Source organism: Muntiacus reevesi, chromosome 5 (assembly GCF_963930625.1).
Source record: "Muntiacus reevesi chromosome 5, mMunRee1.1, whole genome shotgun sequence".
NCBI lineage: Eukaryota > Metazoa > Chordata > Mammalia > Artiodactyla > Cervidae > Muntiacus > Muntiacus reevesi.
This window is the reverse complement of record NC_089253.1, coordinates 74,118,343-74,139,758: the sequence shown is the minus strand read 5'-3', so window position 1 is coordinate 74,139,758 and position 21,416 is coordinate 74,118,343. Positions and strand designations below refer to the sequence as shown.

At 37.3% G+C, this 21,416-nt stretch overlaps 1 protein-coding gene across 1 annotated transcript in view; it reads right to left on the bottom strand.

The window, feature by feature from the left end:
* FBXO28 (F-box protein 28) overlaps window positions 1-21,056 on the bottom strand; it is a 28,390-nt gene extending 7,334 nt beyond the window's left edge. The window contains exons 1-3 of the mRNA XM_065938400.1: window positions 20,775-21,056; window positions 9,141-9,250; window positions 4,511-4,649 (exon numbers count right to left, since the gene is read on the bottom strand). Coding sequence (XP_065794472.1) covers window positions 4,511-4,649; window positions 9,141-9,250; window positions 20,775-21,041 — 516 coding nt within the window. The 5' untranslated portion in view covers window positions 21,042-21,056. The remainder of the gene's footprint in view (window positions 1-4,510; window positions 4,650-9,140; window positions 9,251-20,774) is intronic.
* Window positions 21,057-21,416: the final 360 nt, after the last annotated feature.

The window sequence follows — 21,416 nt, the reverse complement described above, 5'->3', positions numbered from 1 at the left end:
TTTTCTTATTAATATTTCTCTTAGACTATTAGTCACAGTTCGTTCAAGTTTTATATCCTTGTACTGCTTTCTCAAAGGTCTTCTGTTCTCCACTTGTTTTACTTTGTGTTTCTTATTAGCTTGGTGATTCTTTACTCCTTGCTTATATTTAAAAATGCAGCAAATAAAAAGCTGATCAGATTTCCTAGTTAGCCAAACTGGTGGGAAAGGTAGAGTTTAGGGGTGTAAGACAGGGACCTAAAAAATTCAATGAAAATAGATTAATTGTTTCTTCATTTTAAAGGTTCAATGACTGCATGTATTTACTTGAGGACCAGCAAAATGAAAGGAGGAAATGGTTCTAAGCAAGAGTTATTTTTAAGAATGTCTTCACACTAAAACCAATTTTAAAAGAAACAAAAATACAACATTCTGGAAACATTAGATAAACTCAAATTGAAGGATATTTATTCCTCAAAATAACTGATTTATATGACCTTCAAAAATTTGAAGCCCAAGAAACACAAGGTGTAAGGAATTATTCTACATTAAAGAGGACTAACAAATTCATGTGTGATCCTAGATTGGATTCTGGACTCAGAAATAAGAATAGCTAGGAAAACTATTATTGGAATAAGAAATGAAACTTGAATATGAACTGCTGTTCAGTGTATTGCATCAATTTTAAATTCCCTGAGCTTGTTATCTGTACTGTGGTTAAGTAAGAAAATGTCCTAGTTCTTAGGGAATACAATGAAATATTTCAGAATATTCGGTCACAGTATCTCCAACTTTTCTTCAAACGGTTCCGAAAAATAAAACACATATGCAGAGAGAGAACAAAAACAAATGAGACTAAAGGTAAATAATTGTTGATCTGGATAAAAGAAATACGGGAATTCCTTGTCATATTGTTTGTAACTTTTGTGTAAATGTGAAATTGCATCAAAAGAAAGTTATCCCTCAAAAAAAGAATATAGTGACCATCGCCAGTTCCACCCCACCCCCGCCACCAAAAACATTATTAAAAACAAACCAGCAATACAAAATCTATAGATTTTAAGTTCTTTCAGGGAAATCTAGCTTCATGACAATTATACCGTGAAAGCACTGACTTTTGGAGACCACTGTATTTCAATAAGCACAAAAGGGTTACTAGGGCTGTTAGTAACAATGAAGAAAAGAAATTATTCATGTCTTTTTTCATTATTATATCTCCTGGAATGGTTAGCTGGCTTCTGCTCCATGTGTTTTTCAGTTTGTGTGAACTGCTGATATTGATCAAGAATTTACTATAAAAAGTTTGACTTCTGTATATCAGATAGAAGATTTGAGAAATATATATAGGAATAAGCCAAATATCTATACTGGATTCTGAGAAAAGATGAATGGAACATCAATATAGTGGTCAGAGTCTGCAACTATGGTCCTAACTGACCTGTGCCTATTTCTGTAAATAAGGTTTTTATTAGAACATGAGCACACCCATTCATTTACCACATGTAGAATCATGGCTGTTTCTCAGTTGAGAAACAGACTATGACATGACACAGACTATGTGGTCCACAAAGTCAAAAATATTTATCACCTGGCCCTTTACAGAAAAGTTTGCTGATCCTTCCCAGAGCTCTCGTGGCAAACTCCCAACCAGTCTGAATTCTTTAGACAGATCTTTAAATGCCTTTGTTATTTGTATGGCTTCCTTGTCAAGAGACTCCATTTTAAACCTCTCCCTTGAATAAGCCTTAGATTTTCACTGGGTAGAAGGGGAATGATCTAGCTTGTTTGGAGTTGGAGAGGGGACCTACAGATTTAAGTCATTCCTAAATATAGATTCTCAACCAACCTTTCTGTTTTAGCCCCATTTTCAGAAGTGCTTTCTTTCAACTCTAGAATAGAGATTCAGCTGTGCATACTACATTGACTTCCAGCTTCCCCCACTGCCAGGTTAGGAATTAACTTCCTCAGTTTTTCTAAGTCAGTTATCATCTGTTCATCTACTTTCCAACTTCCAAAATTCTGCTGCTACTGTCTACTCTATTGACCTCCTTTTCACGGGGCTTTATCTTTTCTTCCTTTTAAAGATTATATCATTTACTCTGCTCCACTGAGTCAAGTATGGGGAGAAGTTAAGAGATAAACATACATTTAATCTTCTATCTTCATCCTACCATTTAATTTTACAAACGAATTTGATTGTTCTTTCAGAGAATAATTAAAAAAAATTTCTTCCCCCAACTGTTAGTTTAAAGGTCCAAAATTCTGCTATATATCAGGCAATCTAATTTAAATGAAATTGCTATTACTCAGACTCACTTAAGTAACTTGTAAAAACTAATTTGTGAAATGAATCCAGGAGCAAGATGCTGGGGAAACCAAGAATAAACTACTATAGAAATCATATACCAAATCAAGATTATACGCTAAACTGAAAGACAAGTATTTCATAGAATATCTTCACTTAAGGATATGAAACTTAATTCCATATCCTTATGTTCTGAAGACAGAATATGAAAGTTTAAGGATGAGAAAGTTCAAAAAAGAACAACGATAAAACAACCCAAACATTGCAAACTATGTTAAGTTAGCAGTTTAGACTTAGCCTAATTAAGCTAAAAAGTACCAGCTACATAAAAATAAAAAGTAGTAATCTAAGTATACAGTGTTGATTTACGCAAAATATAAGCTATAAAGATGGCAGAATAAGCCAAAGTGATAATCAAAACAAAATTTATTTGTTTTTTGGGAGTTGTTTTTCTAGTTCAGACTTGTCAGAGAAAAATAAATTAGGATAAGATCTTGTGAATAAATGGGTAATATTAAGGAAAAATGGAAGACTTTTCCACTGCAGGTAAGGTAAAGGTCTCAGTTAAGGAGCAAATGCCCAAGGGGAAACACATAAGCTCTAAAACTGAAAACATCCTCCACTGCTACCACCTCAGTTGGTACTAGAATTAAAAGAGAAAACAAGTGGTTTCCAAAAAAAATAGCAAGACTCAACTGAATTTAACCTCATTTGTTTAGACAGGAAATATCATCATTTCAATCACATGATCTTGATAAACTAGAACAACAGACAGACAACTTCTGTAAAGGGTAGGTACTAAAATACCTTTGGCTTTGCAGGGCATATGGACTTTGCCACAAGCTATTCAGCTCCCATTAACAATAACTGGTTGAATTGTCTCTTGAGGTTATGAAACTTAGAGAGGTGTCTTAAATATTCATAATCTTAACATTATTGAGATATGCAATAGAAACTATGAGGCTATAGGAGACAAGCTATTCTAGTTCAGTGAACATCAAGAATTAAGACCTATGAATTAGACCTGGATAATTAGATCTGGCCTAATAATTAGAATCTAAAGTTTCTAACTGGTCACCTTTTTATAGAAAAACATCAGTAACTAATATGAGGAAAGTATTAAAGAATACTTTAAATAAGAAACAGGACTCCTCTGGCTCCCAACAAACATTACAGAATATTGAAAATGAAGAAAGTAATACAATATTGCCAATGTTAATCATCAGTGGAAATAACAAAAAGAAAGCATTCAGATTTTACTAAGTATTAATTAGTTCCAACCATGTTAAGGGAACCTTTTGTCAGTAGCAGCTAAGTAGTGAAATGATCTTTAATTCTACCTCCATCTCTTTCACATAAAAAGATACTGAAGTTATTTCATTTTGAATTTATACTCAATTCAAGAAGCAAGGTATTAGTGAAGGTATGAGCAGCATGTTGAACTGTGGGTCCTTTATTCACTTAGTCACAGTAAATACACCACAATAAACTTATTTCTGTGTTAAACAGCACTATTACTTAGCCCAAAGTATACTGCTATACAGTAATTATCTATTTTTGTAGAATCTGGAAGTTTGTAAGTTGTTTTCATGAAACATTTCTCAAACAAACAAAACCAGCTTGTCTCTCCCAACCCCCCTCCCTAAAATGTAACAGTCTTGAAGGCAGAGACAATACCTATTCTTGCTCATTGCTGTATCTCTGGCATCTTTACAAAAAGTAAAAGCTTCGAATTTTTTCTTTGCATATGGACCCTTAAAAAGCTTTCCTGAAGAACAGTAGGGCTTCTATAGCATATTTCATAATCATAATTTTAAGTATACAGATCACATAAATGACATATATATTTATATAAGTTATTGCAGAGAACCTAAACAAATCCATTCCTAGAAACCTACTCAAAGAAGTAGCAATGGGACTTCCCTGGCAATTCACTGGTTAAGACTCTGCACTCCCAAAGCAGGGGGCATGGGCTCAATCCCTGCTCAGGGAACTAATTAAGATCCCTCATGCCTCACACAGTGGCCAAAATTTTTTTTTAAAAAAAGTCAAAAGCCCACAATTATCTATACAACTTACCCTTTAATATTGTGACTACTGAATTCACAGATGACCAAAGAAGTAGGAGTGATTCTGTCATTTAAAAAAATCACTTTGTAACTTCATAGTAATTTAAAGCTTACACAGTTCAACCCAGCTGTTACTAAATAAGCAATTCTATTTTACCTTTCCTGGGATGAAGCAACAGAGATTGGAGTCCACATACTTCATGAAAGTCATATTTAATAATGACAGCCTTGTTTCAACAGCAGCGAGGATGTCTGCATGCCGAGCTAATGAATGGTTTCTCCTTTCTGACTCTCTCCTACCAAAAAAAAAAAAAAAACAACCATTAAAAGAAGTACTGTGGGCTAAAATGCTAACCAAACAAAATACCTTAATGTAAGCCTAACATTTACATGTTAATTTAGAAATCTACAATTGGGTCATAATTTAACTGCAATGATAAATGAATCACTATGTTTAGAAATCCTTGCTAAGGATCAATCAAATATTTATTGATAAAACATTTGAAAAAAATTATTTTTTTTGTTTTGCCCTTTGGCTATATGGATTCCCTAGTGGCTCAGTTGGTAAAGAAGCTGTCTGCAATGCAGGACACTCGGGTTCGATACCTGGGTTGGGAAAATTCCCTGGAGAAAGAAATGGCAACCCACTCCAGTACTCTTGCCTGGAGAATTCCATGGACAGAGAAGCTGGGTAGGCAAAGAGCTGGACATGACTGTGCACCTAACTTATACTTTCACTTGGGTATATCAAGCTCAAGCCTAATGGCTATTGGAATCAGAGAAATTAGATAAATGAAAGTATACATGGACATAAAGACAAGAGATCATATATTTTTGCTCTAAGATCAGCTCATTTTAACTTTTCAGAAGTTTTGAGACATAATTCACATATAATTCACTTTTCAAGGGTACCATTTAGTGATTTTTAGTATGTTCTTGTGTACACATCACTACCATCTCATTTCAGAACATTTTCATTATCATAAAAAGAAAGCCTGTAACCATTATTAATTATTCTCATTATCCAGCCCTTGGCAACAACTAATTTACTATTTCTATGGATTTGCCTATTCGGGACACTTCAGATAACTGGAATCATAACAGTATGTGTTTTGTGTCTTTCTTTCTTTCACTTGGCATTTTTCCAAGGTTTATCCATGTAGAAGGATGTCTCAGTAGTTCATTCCTTTTTATTGCTGAACATTATTCTATTATACGGACACACCATGATTTTGATGATCCATTCATCTGTGCTGGACTCTTGGGTTGTCTCCACTTTTTGGCTATGATGAACAAAGCCGCTATGAATATCTGTGTACTTTGTGTAGACATAGTTTCATTTCTCCTGAGTATATACAGCAGTGAAATGCAGTATACAGCAGTATATGCATATAAGCAGTATACACAGCAGTGAAACTGCTACATCATTTGGTAACTCTGTATTTCATTTTTTGAGAAACTGTTTTGTAAAGTGGCTGCACCATTTCATTATGCCACCAGTAATATGTGAAAGTTCCAATTTGTCCACCTCCCTCCCAACATTTGTCATTTTAAATTTTAGCCATCCATCCTGGTGGGTGTTCACTGGCATCCCACAGTATCTTGCATTGCAATGCCCTGATGACTAATGATGTTTAGCCTTTAGTACAGCATCTTTGGAGAAATTTCTATCAAATTCTTTTCCCATTTTCAAATTGGGGTTATTTACCTTTTTATTGTTTATGCCTTAAAAAGAAAATTTTGGTAACACCAGGAAAATATGGGATCTTAATTCCTGGACCAGGAGTTGAACCTGTGCCCCTTGCATTTAAGTATGGAACTTTAATCACTGGCTACCGGGAAGTCCCCCTTTTTATTGTTGAGTAGTTAGAGTTCCTAATATAATCTGGATACAAGTCCCGTAACAGATACATGGGCTGCAAATGTCTTGTCCCATTCTGTGGCTTGCCGGGAGCCATTGTGAGATCCCACCCATGACGAGGTCATGAAGAAAACACCTGACGGGCAAGGCCGTCCAGGATATAAGGGACTCTCCAGGTTGGCCTCGGTCTCTACCGCACCCTGTATCCCCCCTCCTTTTCTGTTGGTGTTCTTGTTTGCCCTGCTGCAGATTCTTGTGTTGCCTGCCGAGAGTTCTCCTGCTCCTCTTTCACTGAATAAAGACCAACTTAAAATGCTAATTAATAAATCTCCTAGACGCTGGTACCCTATGAAGGGGCCAGGGATGAAGGAAATGTTTCAATTCAAACCCTTTTGCTGGCATTCTGGCTTGTTTGATAAATGTGTGCTCATTGCAAAAAATGCTCATGATTGTTCTAAACATCCTAAGCACAGTACACTAACAAAAGAAACTATTAAGCATAGATCCCTCCGAGGGGTGAGAAAAACTCCACAGATAATAGTCACAAATGTGCCTAATAGAAAATACTTTAGATAGAGATTAGCTGGTGACTTCTTGCAAGTAGTTAACTTTTACTAAGAGCCTGTTTTGTGCTATATCTGCTGTTTTTGCAATCCTTTGCATTTCTGTTCTGTAAAAATGTAATCCTATCTAGTTCCCATAGAGATGACACCTATTAGAAAGAAAATAGATTAATCACAAGAAAAACAGGGTCAGCTACTGAAGTTGCTTAAGTCACACCAGGTGCAAGCCATAAAATGTTAGCAGGCCTGAAGGCCAAATGATAAGACAGACTCTGAACAAAAAGTATGTGGGTGACATCCTGTTTCTGTTGAAGGTCAAGTTGCTGTAATGTTTTGAGATGACCTGTGTGTAAGCAACATGCACTTCCCCAAAAAAGATGTTGAGAGTATAAAGTGGCCGTGCAGAAATAAACTCCAGACTTAGCCCCGAGCTTTGTCTCACTGTCTCTCTCTCATTCGCCGACGCCGTTCATCCTGAGGGTTCCCCTGGATCCTCCTGGGGCTGGACCCCGGCAGTGGCTGTCTTTTCATTTTCTGGATGGTGTCCTTTGAGGCACAGGCATTTTAAATTTTGATGAATTCTAGTTTGTCTACTCTTTTCTTTTGTTACTTGTCCTTTTAGTGTTGTACCTAAAGAACCTAATCCAAGTTAATAAAGGTTTAAGACTGTTTTCTTCTCAAGGTTTTATAATATAGCACTGACATTTACACTTAAGCCTATGATTCATTTTCACCTAATTTTTGTATATGGTATAAGGAATGTCTTCAACTTCATTCTTTTGTCCCAGCATCATTCGTTGAAAACACTATTCCTTCCTCACTGAATTTTCTTGGCATTCTTGTTGAAAATCAATTGACAAAAAATGTAAAGGTTCACTTTCTGGACTCTATTCCATTGATCTGGGTGTCTATTTTTATGCTAGCACCAGAGCGATTATTGTAGCTAAAGCTTTGAGACTGGAAAATGGTAGTTTTCCAATTTTGTTCTTTTTCAAGATTGTTTGGATTATTCTGAGTCTTCTGCATTTCCATAGGAATTACAGGATCAGTGTGTCAATCTCTACAGAAAGACAGCTAGGATTCTGACGGGGGTTGCTCTGTGCGCTAAGTCGCTTCAGTCATGTCCGGCTCTTTGAAACCCCATGGACTGTAGCCCGCCAAGCTCCTCTGTCCATGGGCTTCTCCAGGTAAGAATACTGGAGTGGGCTGCCATGCCCTTCTCCAGGGCATCTTTCCGAACCAGGGATCAACCCTGTATCTCTTATGTCTCCTGCACTGATAGCCAGGTTCTTTACCACTAGTGCGACCTGGGAAGCCCAGGGATTTGCACTGAATATATATGTGTCAGTTTGGGGACTAATGCCATTTTAATGGGCTTCCTAGATGACTCAGTGGGTAAAGAATTTGCCTGCAATGCAGGAGACACACGAGACTCAGATTCAGTCCCTGGCCATCTTAAAATGAAATCTTCCAATCTATGATCACAGAATGCCTTTCCATTTATTTAAGCCTTTAATGTCTTTTTTTTTTTTTTAATTTTATTTTATTAGTTGGAGGCTAATTACTTCACATCATTTCAGTGGGTTTTGTCATACATTGACATGAATCAGCCATAGAGTTACACGTATTCCCCATCCCGATCCCTCCTCCCACCTCCCTCTCCACCCAACTCCTCTGGGTCCTCCCAGTGCACCAGGCCTGAGCACTTGTCTCATGCATCTCACCTGGGCTAGTGATCTGTTTCACCATAGGTAATATACATGCTGTTCTTTCGAAACATCCCACCCTCACCTTCTCCCACAGAGTTCAAAAGTCTGTTCTGTACTTCCCTTTAATGTCTTTTAACAGTGTTTTCTGGTTTCTAATAAACAAGTTTTGTACTTCTTTTGTTATACATTACTATCAATGCTACTGTAAATGGAATTGTCTCCATTTTTGGATTGTTTATCGCTAATGCATAGCATTATACAATTGATTTTTGTATACTCTTTTATTTAGTATCCTTGCTGAACTTGTTTTTAGCTCTGATAACTAATCAGTGTATTTTATATACAATATCATGTGTATACAAGATCATGTTATCTATGAATAAGAGTTTTATTTCTTCCTTTTAATCTGGATGCCTTTAATTTCGTTTTCTTGCCTAAATGCCCTGGCTCAAACTAAAATGTTGAATAGATATGGCGAGAGTGAAGAAACCATAGTAAAATCATTTATTGTGATCTGTGTATACTTTGCTACAAAAACTTGGAAACGACTTAACATGTAAACCCTTACTTAAATTAAAAAAAACAATAATAATAATCAAGAAACAAATAAAATCCCCAGCTGTAGAATTACTGCCACTGCTAACCACAACATACCTCGGGAGTTGTGCTTTAACTTGTTTCTGACATAGATTATGGTACCTTTCCACCTTTAGAAATCCCTGATTCAACATTCTCTGGCAGACCAAGTCCATTCTTTTACAAACCTATGGGAAGACAGAATGAGAAAGAATTTTAAAAAGTAAAAACTTCAGAAAATTTTTGTGGTAACCTAAATAGAGAGGAGATCTAAAAAGGGGATACATATGTATGTACATATAACTAATTCACTTTGCTGTGCAGCAGAACTAACACAACATTGCTAAGCAACTCCACTCCAATAAAAATCAATAAAGGGACTCCCTGGTAATCCAGTTGTTAAGACTCCATCCATGCTTCCAATGTGAGGTGTGTGGGTTCAACCCTTGGTCAGGGAACTAAGATCTCAGATGCTGTATGGTGCAGCCAAAAAAGTATATAAAAATTAATTAAAAAAAAAACCAAATTGATAACAATTAACTTAGACTCATTAACTGATGGTTCAAAGTTCTCTGTGCTAGAATTGTTCTCCAGTTTGCTATCTGAATCTTTGAATCAGTATATGTGAATTCCTCACTGTAACCTTCAATACTACATTTAAAAATTAATATTATATGTAAGCAAGGAATAATTCACTCTTTTTAAAAAAAAGAATATATATGTTTTCTCGTTTATTTATATATTTGACTTTTTTTTGGCTGTGTGACATGGCTTGCAAGATCTTAGTTCCCTGACCAGGGATCAGACTCATGGCTCATGCAGTGGAAGCTCAGAGTCCTACTTGACTTCTTTACTTTAGATATCTGTTGAATATTCTGAATGTATCCCCTCTATTATGGTCAAAGTCTATAATTCCAAAGATCATTAAAACAAAATATTTGAAGGCTTTTAATGATCTGAAACAAGAAAATTCTTCTCTGGCCAAAAATACATATTCAAACTTGAGTCTAACCTCTCACAAAGTTTTTATCATTACCAGAATGAAAGTTTTAAATCATTTCTTCTAGTGACTTGGATGAAGTATGACAGTTTATAATGGTCAAAGCCTATACTAGATATTGTCATATCCTTCAAAATATTTTAACATGTATAGCAGAAATTTAACTTTAAAATGGCATCTTTATACAATAAAAGCATAGGATCTAAAGTCAAAACACCTAAATGTGAGTCCAGCCATTTTATGTCCTTGGGCGAGTCAGTTTCTTTTTGAAAGCCTGAATCAGACATCTGAAAAATTTGGATAGTACCTCATACACAGGGATATCATTAGGATTAAAAGAAACAGACATTAAATCACGGTAAACTATAAATCACTATATAAAAATTGTTTAAAAAATTTTGTTAACAATTATGTTTAACTTTACCACTAATTTGAAAACTTTGCTTTATATACTTAGCTTTTATATTTCTGAAATATCCCAGTATCTTTCTTATCTTAATGAAACCTACTACACAAAATATGTTTGTTGTTTGTTTCCTGAGTATTTTGCATTGACTCAGATGTATCAACCTGGACCTTAATTCTCACTGTAAAGGTGTGGATGTTGAAAGCACAATGCTGAGATAAAATTGAGATAAATCTACATCAAGGCTAAGTTGATTAGGCAAGGGCTGTCTCAACACTTCTATCTCTCATAGCACCCAAACACAAATGCTTTGAAAAATACTTGCTAAAACCAAATACTGATGAAACTCAAAAGTTGCTTTCTCCTGAGATTATATAAATAAAAATTCTGGTAAATTGGGCTGAGCTGATAAAGGTTCTGATACTCTAATACTAAATACCAGCCACTCCCTATACAATAGTATGCCAGATGAAAGGTATGACGGTAAACAGTTCTTTTCAATTTCAAAGCAGATGAAAACATAAAAAAGTACTGATACTTTACTGATAGAGTAATTCTAATAAATCATATTTTAAAATACAGTGGAATCTATTTCTAACCGAATAAGTTATAAACATTTGTTCAGTGTCTACTGAAAAAAAATAATAAACCCAATACGTACTGATATAAATGTTTCTAAAACAAAACATTTAATGAGTACATTTACAAATCTCTTTAATCTAGTTTAGGTCTAGTAGTTTAATAGAAATAAGTGAATTTTCATATCTGCTTCCTTTTTTTTTTTTTTTAATTTTATTAGTTGGAGGCCAATTACTTCACAACATTTCAGTGGGTTTTGTCATACATTGACACGAATCAGCCATAGAGTTACACGTATTCCCCATCCCGATCCCCCCTCCCACCTCCCTCTCCACCCGACTCCTCGGGGTCCTCCCAGTGCACCAGGCCTGAGCACTGGTCTCATGCATCCCACCTGGGCTGGTGGTCTGTTTCACCATAGATAATATACATGCTGTTCTTTTGAAACATCCCACCCTCACCTTCTCCCACAGAGTTCAAAAGTCTGTTCTGTACTTCTGTGTCTCTTTTTCTGTTTTGCATATAGGGTTATCGTTACCATCTTTCTAAATTCCATATATATGTGTTAGTATGCTGTAATGTTCTTTATCTTTCTGGCTTACTTCACTCTGTATAATGGGCTCCAGTTTCGTCCTATCTGCTTCTTTTGCATTAATCTACTGAGGTATTCTTACCTAAGAAAATTCTAGAAAACACAATATACAAGTGCACATGTCATTAGCTGTATGATGACACCATCACATGTCACAGAACTACTGGAAAACTCCACCGGACCTTTGTGGAAGAAGGGGAGTAACAAATGCAAACAATACCGTAACAGTAATGAAAGTATTTTAGATCATGCAGACTCCCCGAGTCTTGGGAGTCCTTCTGGTAAACCTACCGCATTTGAGAACCACACTGCCATAAACAATAGTACTGAACTTTGTGTGAGGAAAAAAGAAACTTTTATCATATTATTGGAGGAAGAAAAAGAAAGTATGTCTTTGTGTGTGTGATGAGGGAATATAAAGCTGACTAAATCCTCATCTGTCATAGGAGAAAATCAGTCAGTTCAGTCACTCAGTTGTGTCCAAAAGTCAACAGATATTATCAAGTAGAAAAAAAAAACCCACCCAAAGACTTCAAAATGAACTCTGAGGAATAAAAATTGGGGATTTCATTGTTGTTAAAACTATTTAATGTGAGGCACCCTCTAACACAACTTTGTAGAAAAATACTCTTTCGATCTGTGGACTCTATAACTCTGATAATTTCTGAGTTGAATAATGGAACTAAACCCACTGTGGTAATGATTTCCTATTTTTTTTTTAAGTCAAATCATTATTTCGTACATCTTAAACTTATACAGTGCTATATGTCAATGCCATCTCTAGAAAACTGAAAAAAAATGTTTATTTACAAAGTAAAAAATTAAAAAGTCAGGAGGCTCAGTGGTAAAGAATCCGCTTGCAAGGCAGCAGGCACATAAGCAGCAGGCTCAATCCCTGGGTTGGGAAGATTTCCTGGAGGAGGGCATGACAACCACTCCAGTATTCTTGTTTGGAGGATCCCACGGACAGAGGAGCCTGGAAGGCTACAGTCTGGAGTGCTGCACAGAGTAGGACATGATTGAAGTGACTTAGCACACAGAACACTGCTGTAATAACCTCCAAGGTACTTTCTAAATTATTTCATTATTCTAGGATATTGCTGCGCTAAATCTATAGCTAAATGCTCAATTTAGGAATCTTTTAATAATCTAGAAATCCAATGGAATGAGTACTGATTAGTATGAGTATACACTCGACTGAGTAATTTGCTATAAATAAATAACCAGGTAAGGTCAACCAAGGAGACTTAACGTGATCCTAGGCTTTAAAAGAAGAAAGGACAGGAATTCTAAGTTAATGCTGATGGAACAAAGGCACAAAGCCTGGAATGAATAAACCATTAGCAAACTACTTCTGAAGACAGTCAGATACGTAAGCAAAGCTGAGAGGAATAAAATCTTCCATGCTTTGATCAGGAAAATCAGACAGTAATGAGAAATAAATTTAAAAGGAAAAAGAGCATCCATTTTGGGAAAGACCTGGTATTGGGACAGCTGACTGGTCATTTTCCGTAGGCAACTATAATGTTACAACTAAAGATAAGGTTCTGGAAATCTCACACGAAGATAGCTGAAACAACTGCAGATGAATCCCAAATAAAGAGGTAAAAGACAAGAAAAAAGACTTATAAATGAGTCTTAATTGACCATTCTAATTAAAAGCTGGTAAAAAGATCAGAAAATATACATCTGAAACAAATACTATAAATCAACTATACTTCGACTAAAAAAAATTAGAAAATAGGAGGTAACAAAAGCAAACTAGAATAGCACCACAAAAACCAAAAAGATCTGAAGCATCAGTTGATATTATAGGAAAAGAACAGTATTTAATGTAATATTCTTCCTTTCATAAATGTTTTATAAGCACTGACTGACCAATAGCATAAAAACAAAGACACCATAGAGCATATAACTATTTTTCGTTTAGGATTCAGAAGGAAGCAAAGTGACCTCTGAAAAAACAGAAATATATTAATTTTCCCCAAGGTGAGCAGTATAATTATAACTGCTGTCAATGCATATTAACTTGCAAAACAAAATTACCTTATTTCAAGTGTAGCTCTAAATTTGGGGTTACTTTATTTCCCAAGGCTACAGTAAAGAAATATCATTTCCCCAGTTATTAAAACAAAACAAAAATCCTAGCAGTTTGGCGATTTACTCAGGACAGAAAAATTCTAGAATCTAATAAACAAAGATGATGACTATCTCAAAAAAAGATCAATGTATTTAGAGATTAGGAAAATACATACTATATAAACAAAAAGTAACTAATGGAATAAGTATACAACAGAAACATTTAGCTTGCCCCTCTGTTATTTGCTGTTCTAGTATGAAGAACACATTTGTTTTCTTTGTTAATTATTTCAAGATTTAAAATGCCATGTTTATTCTTTTTACCATTTTTTAACAAGTGATCAAAAATAAAAATTTTTCTTCACTTGTAAATCTTTTTCAATCTGTTGTGCCACTATGGCCCTTCTTAAAAAGGCAAGACACACACCTTAAATCCGTGAAATCCACAATTTTCTTGTTAAACCTAATCTCTAATATAAAATCTTGGTTGACTCTAAGATGTACATTTTTCATCTTTTAACATGTGACAGTGGAATGACCTTACAATATATATTATAACTGCCGAGCATTTCTTTCTCAGATATCTTAGATGCCTTAAAATACACTGGGTTTCTTCAATTTTAAGATGCTGTGGCGACTTTAAGATATGTTTTCAATTTAATAAAAAAAATTTTTTTTAAGTACCACTATAATAATATAATTTGATCAAGATGCGCTATCATTTCAAAAATGTTAAAATATGAAACTATATCTTAGAATCAAGGAAATATTGTAGTGGAATCACACTTTTAATGTACTCATTTCATTCTCTACAGTTCTCAAATGAACTGAACAGTCAATGCATGTGTGCTAAGTCGCTTCAGTCGTGTCCGGCTCTTTGTGACCTCATGGACTGTAGCCCGCCAGGCTCCTCTATCCATGGGATTCTCCAGGCAAGAATATTGGAGTGGGTTTGCCATGCCCTCCTCCAGCGGATCTTCCTGCCCAGGAATCAAACCTGCATCTCTTATGTCTCCTGCATTGGCATGAGGGTTCTTTACCACTAGCGCCACCTGGAAAGCCAACAGTTTTCCCCAATTACTAAGGAAGCTATTATCGAAGATTAGGCTGCTTATTAGACCCTTGACCTGAAAGGGACATAAGACACCAGAACCTACCCTTTCTTTTTACAATGAGAAATCTGAGGCCGTAGGAACTTAGAAGACTTGTTCAAGGTCATCCAATCATAAAGGGCAAAAAGTGAACTTAAGAATTTGGGTAGGGGTACTCTTTGCCCCCTTCTGATGCCTATGTCAGAAGCTTTCTCTATCTCCTTTATACTTTAATAAAATTTTATAAAAAAAAAAAAAGAATTTGGGTATTTATTCATACACACACACACACACACACACACACACACACATGTATCATTCTAATATGAACTTTAATATGGATTACTCTCAGTTTCCTCATTTTTTCATACTGGCAGGAAATGGCAACCCACTCCAGTACTTCTGCCTGGAAAATTCCATGGACTGAGGAGCCTGGTGGGCTATAGTCCATGGGGTCGCAAAGAGTTGGACACGACTGAGCAACTTTCACACATTTCAAGGGTTAGCAAAGTATCTAGGATGGCACCTCAATACAAACCAAGCTATGCTGGGGACGGGGGGGAAACAATCCAGGTCTTCTGATCTGTGTATTCCCTTCCCTAATTTGTTTATTTATTTTTGGCTGTGCTGGGTTGCACCAGCTTTTCTCCAGGTGCAACAAGCGGGGGCTACGCTCTTGTTGGGGAGCATGGGCTTCAGGGTGCTTGGACTTCAGGAGCTGCAGTTCCTGGGCTCTAGAGCACAGGCTCAGTAGTTGTGGAGCAAGGGCTTAGCTGCTCCAAGGCATGTGGGATCTTTCTGGACTAGGGGTTGAACCTGTGTCTCTCGCACTGTCAGGTAGATTCTCTACCACCAGGGAAGCCCTGATTTGTGTCTTGTTAAATTTAGTGATCAGTAGCTATGTATATTGAAATGTTTATCCAAATGATTCTCAACTGATTAGGGTCTCTAATACTCTACTGCTATAGAAACTGTTGGCACGAATCTAGAAAGCAGGACTTTCGTGGGGGCGGATTTTGCCACATTACTAGTTTTGCGATGGAGCTAGACCAAGATCTTCCTATAATCCTCTCAATCAGACAAATCTTCTGTGCAGAATATTTCACAGCCATCTGCGCTGGATTCTTTAGAAAGTCATGAAAGAATGAAAACAGTGAAAAGGCGGGAGAAATGTTCCAGATTAAAGAGACTAATGCTTTATTAGATTTAAGAACTTAACTACCTCCCCAACCCTTCTCCAAGCTATCAAAACACATTTTGGGGACAACTGAGAAACCTGAATATAAAATGTAATATTAAATACCTTGGAAGTGATGAAATAGTGATTATACAGAAGTATTTTAGGGGTAAAATGTCACTGTATTTGCACCTTACTTTCAAATGGTGAATGAGCCACAAGTAAATGTGGCAAAAAGTTAATGATGGATGCATGCGTGCTCAGTTGTGTCCAACTCTGTGTGATCCCATGGACAGAGGTAATAAAATCATTTAAAAAATGAATAGTGAATGAGCCGGTCCTCTACAACTTCCCATCTCTTTTACAAGAACACTTTAATCTTTTATAAGAAAAAATTCTATCCTCTTGGCATGGACCATTTAAGATATACTACATACAGAGACAGAGAGTTAATTCTCAATTGTCTGTAGGTAAAATTACAACAAATTAAAAATACCCTGAGTGTTCCTCCTAAATATGCACTTGGAAAGAAAATATAAATTTAATATTAGCTTGAACAAAACAATTAGGATAATTATATATCTTTTTTTTTTCCCCCTACTGGGAATGTTCTTCCATCTTTACTAACTGGATGAAAATTCATGACTCTGAGGAAGCCTCTGCTGATTAACCTCAACATTCTTGTATTTACTACTATGCATTTGTTATACTGATTCTTTGTAAATGTGCTCAAGGAAGGTGTGTACATTCTGTCTCAGTGATGATACTGTGGACAGGGTTACTGATTGGACACCTTTGAGAATCTGCAGGAGTGAAGTATTCCCAAAATATAATTTCTTACCTATACTTAAGAACTTGTTAACAAAATAAATAACCTGATGATGACATGGTAGGGGAAAAAACCCCCAGCAGTACATATATAATACAGCAATATTATATTCTATAATATAGCAATACAGAGCAATGGTTCTCAAAGTGTGGTCCAGGGACCCTTGGGGTTCCCAAGATCCTTTCAAGAGTTTGTGAAGCTAAATCATTTTCATAATACTAAGATGTTATTTGCCATTTTCATGCTTATTCTCTCACAAGACACAGCAGAATGTGTGTGGCAACACGACATGTAATGACAGCTAATGGAATTATGCATTGTGCATTCTTGTATATTTTAGAATTTTCAAAGGAAAGCAATTTGGGTCCTCAATAACTTTTAAGAGTGTAAAGGTGTCCTGAGACAAAATTGAGAACTATTGATCTAGAGAAAGAGATATAAGGAAGACATCTTGCCTACTTAAAAAAAAAAGGTAATACTTTCCCATTTTCCTTCATATTTTCTACCACTCAACCCTCTCTATAACTGAGTTTTTCAAACACATTTCAAGAAAAGATGTGAAAGGAACTATAAATGAGTAATAGGTTTAACTAGCTAGAGTGCACCAGAGAAATATCCTGGGACAAAAACATAAATTTGTGTATTCTGTTGTCAAATGGAAAATTTCATTCCAGATAATAAGCATGACACTTCAATTGAACTTTTAATCAAATCTGTCCTGAACCACTAACAGGATTCCATTACATTTACAGGAGCTCCACGAGAACCACAGAGGAAAAATCTATAGGATCTCTTTATAAAAAAAGTGGCAGTCCACTGGGCTGCCAGGGAATTTCCTAAGACAACTTTTAAAAAGCCTTCCATACTTTTTTTTTCCAGCGAGAACTCTGTACTCATAAGTCAACGTTATTTGTTCCAATTGGGCTGTGATGTGCTCTGCAACTAGGTGCAGGACCTTCCTTAACCTTTGCCACTTGTTTCAAAAACTCTCATACCTGTGAAGGGGGCCTTATGTGACAGACTATGCTGCATCAGCGCAAATTTATGTGATTTACTGGAAAACAACTCAAAGTACACGCTTTGTCATTTCAAAAGGTATCTTCATCCAAACAACTTTAAATATATTAGAGAAGTTAAATATTTAGAGAACTATTTTTATGTAACCAGGATTTCCAACTTCTGGGTACATTTTGGGAGCAATAGTCAGTGGCAGAAAAAACAAAACAAAATAAGGGATTCAGTTCAATAAGGGATCTGGACATTCCTTGGGAAATAACCAGACTGGAGAGTCAAATTTCAATTATTCGTGGCAAGAGGAAGCAAAGATAATTGGAAAATGTTATTCTAGCAACTTGGGACAAACCGTATAAAGAAAATACAGAGCAGTAAGTACATGGACCTGTCCTCTAATTTAGGTGTTAACAATAGTTATGACTGAGGTCCTAATGTGTGTGCTCAGTCATGTCCGACTCTTTGCCACCCTTTAGACTGCAGCCTGCCAGGCTCTTTTGTCCATGGGGTTTTTTGGGCAAGAACACTGTAGTGGTTGCTATTTCCTCCTCCAGATCATCATCCATGACCCAGGGACTGAACCTGAGTCTCTTGTGTCTCCTGCATTGCAGGTGGATTCTGGACCACCGAGCCATCTGGGAAGCCCAAGGCTCTAACAGGGCAAGTAAGCTGAAGGAAGAAAAAAAGAAGCACCTGACAAATACATAAACCAGCTCATTAACTACTGAATGGCTGACATTTAGCTTTATGGAAACTAATTCTGTTCTTAATATCTCTCTTTTCTAAGTACACCCAACCTTAACTCTATTCAAAAAAATACTTGACAATAAAAGAAACTGTGCAATTTATATGACAGATAGCAGCATACATACTGGTATCGATTTTCTTGTAAACAGTCTGTTAGGTATAAATGGTCACTTAAATTAGAAAAGGCATGTAAAGCACACACTAGGCACTATCGCTAGATTGCCAATTTCATTAACGACCATAATTAAATTAATGCTGACACCTAGTGGCAAGAATCTTTCATGTTACTTGAATTGCACCTTATGACATATGAACCAAAGAATTTAAAACCAAAGACACTTCCAAATCGCCACAAAAGATTACCCACTTAATCTAAGAATTATCCATTAACCTTAAGTAAAGAAAGGAAGAAGAAATAGTTTCCCATTACTAAAACAGAGAAAAACCATCTTTAAGAAGTAAAACTGGGAGCTGAATCTTTTCAGGGGAGTGGTAAGGGACTCCTTATGAAAAAAATATCTGAAACTACAAATTTGCATCTTTAAAATACTAGAATAGATAACCGCTCAAAAATAAGATTGCAGTTGAGTATTTCACTTGAAAGAGATGTCATTTACTAATAAACTGTGGGATGTCTTTTTAACTCTGTCCCCTAGGATAGGCTGGTTTTCTCCCCTTTAAGAATGTTTTTAATTTTTAAAGAAGTAAAATGAATAACAAATGAACACCTCCTCCCCCCAGTTTTTCTCAATACTTATAAAACAGAACGGTGAACATTCCAAGCTTTACAAAGGCATTGTCTGGCTGAAAGGCTCAATCCAAATATCATGTCCAATTTCCAGGCAATAGGAATGTATACCATGAATTCTGATCAAATATCATTCTTCAGAAAAAATGGAAGGAATAGTTAGGATTCTACAAGAAATTCTAGGATAACATGTTTTGGAAATTAAGGGACAATCATTTTGAAATATTACTTTTCAAATGAATTTTCTATCCTGCAGACTGGCATGGTTAATGTGCTCTGTTGACAAGAAAATAAACTGTTCACCAGTTTGAATATTTAATAGCCTCCTTTAAAAAATATGCTTGCATCTCAAAAATACAATTATAATCAATTTTAAATTGAAGGTGTAAATCTAAAATACAGTATATTGATTATTAAGAAAACGCTATACACAGCACATTCAGATGTCTTTGTCCTCTTAAAAACAGTCCCGACCACATATTTAGCTTCTCACAAAAACGGTTTGTAATCATTTCAAAATGTCCACCTCCTTCAATTTGCTTATCACTTAAAGATAAATTCACTGAGGAAGCAAAATAACTGACTGAACTAAGATATTCACTGAACCTTCAGTGAAGCCTCTGGGATGAAGAAAATCCCAAAGGCAAATTCATTTATTTTCATTAATCATGGACAGAATTACTGTGATTTTAAGGTATAAAACCTCTCCTAAAGCTGGCGGGTGGGATTAATCACTAGTTAGAAAATGAAATGCAGGAGAGGAAAAAAACCTTCTCAAGGGGCCAGGTGCTTCACTATGGGGTGGGAAGTGTCAGGGGTGAGGCAAAGCCCGATAGCCACTTCTCAGGACTGCCTTCATTGGTCAACCAAGGCGCTGGGGTTGAGGTTACTAAAACGAGTTTGAATTCCTCCAAACCTCTACTTGCTTTTGGGAGGACTGACCGATCCGACTTTATCTTTTCCAACAAGGAAACTTGGGTGGTAGGGGGAACAATACGTTCTTCTCACAGACAAACCAAACCTAGCCCGGATGATCTCGCCTACTTCGGAGTGCTGGCCCCCAACTCCAGCCTCGGGGTGGAAGGTGATATATAAAAGGCAGGTGATGAGACCCCCTCCAACGTCCACACTCGGGCCAGATAAAGGCTGGAAGCCCAGCTCTTGCTGCCCCCGCCCGTGGCCCGGCTTCCGGGTCGGGGGCCCAGAGCGCCCGAGCCCCCCAAAGCCAAGTTCCCGCAGGCAGTCGCCCCCACTCCCCAAGCAAGGGCGGAATCTGGACAAGCCCCGCGGGCCAGCCCCCAGAGAGACTCTGGGGCGGGAGGACTGCGGTTGGTGCTTTAGCGGCGGCTGCAGCTCGCCAGGGGCTCCCTCCCCGGGGAACGCTCTTCCCTTTCGAGCCCTCCCCAGACCTCGGCTCTCGGAGAGGGCGGCAAGGGTCCCCAGGGGGCCTCACCAGACGGAGCTGGCTAATTTCGTCGTAGGACATAAAGCTGAGGATGTTCTCGATGGCTACGATGGGCAGCGCCACCAGCGTGTTGTTTTGAGGCAGCTGGTCCGGAGCCAGCGCCGGGGCTGGGGGCGCCTGGGACCCCGGCTGCGGGGGCTGGGGCGGGGGTGGTGGGGGCAGTCGCTGGGTAGAGGCGATGGCCGAAGGGGAGCCACCGTCGCCGTGACCGCCGCCTCCTTCTTCAGCCATCCGCTCCTCCGACGCTGCCGCCATCTTGGGGGTTTGATTCCTTCCCCCCACTGCAAGGGGAACAGGGACACTTCCGGTGCGTCACTTCCTTCTCTTGAGCTGCCGGGAGGGGCACCTGGAGGAGGGGGAGGAGCCTATGGGGTGACGGGCCGAGAGAGACACTTTGATGTTAGTTCAAGTGGGAAGAAGACCAAATAACCCCCTGGAAAGGTGGTCATTGTAAGCTCTTTCATCTAAGATTGGAAACGACTTGAGGGCAGGGGAACCCTGTCTATTAACTTCACGGTGCAATTTTTCCTAAAGTGCTTCTCTGATAAAGGGAGATAAAAATAATGTTAACTAGTAAGTGTAGTAAGATCATGGCATCTGGCCCCATCACTTCATGGCAAATACATGGGG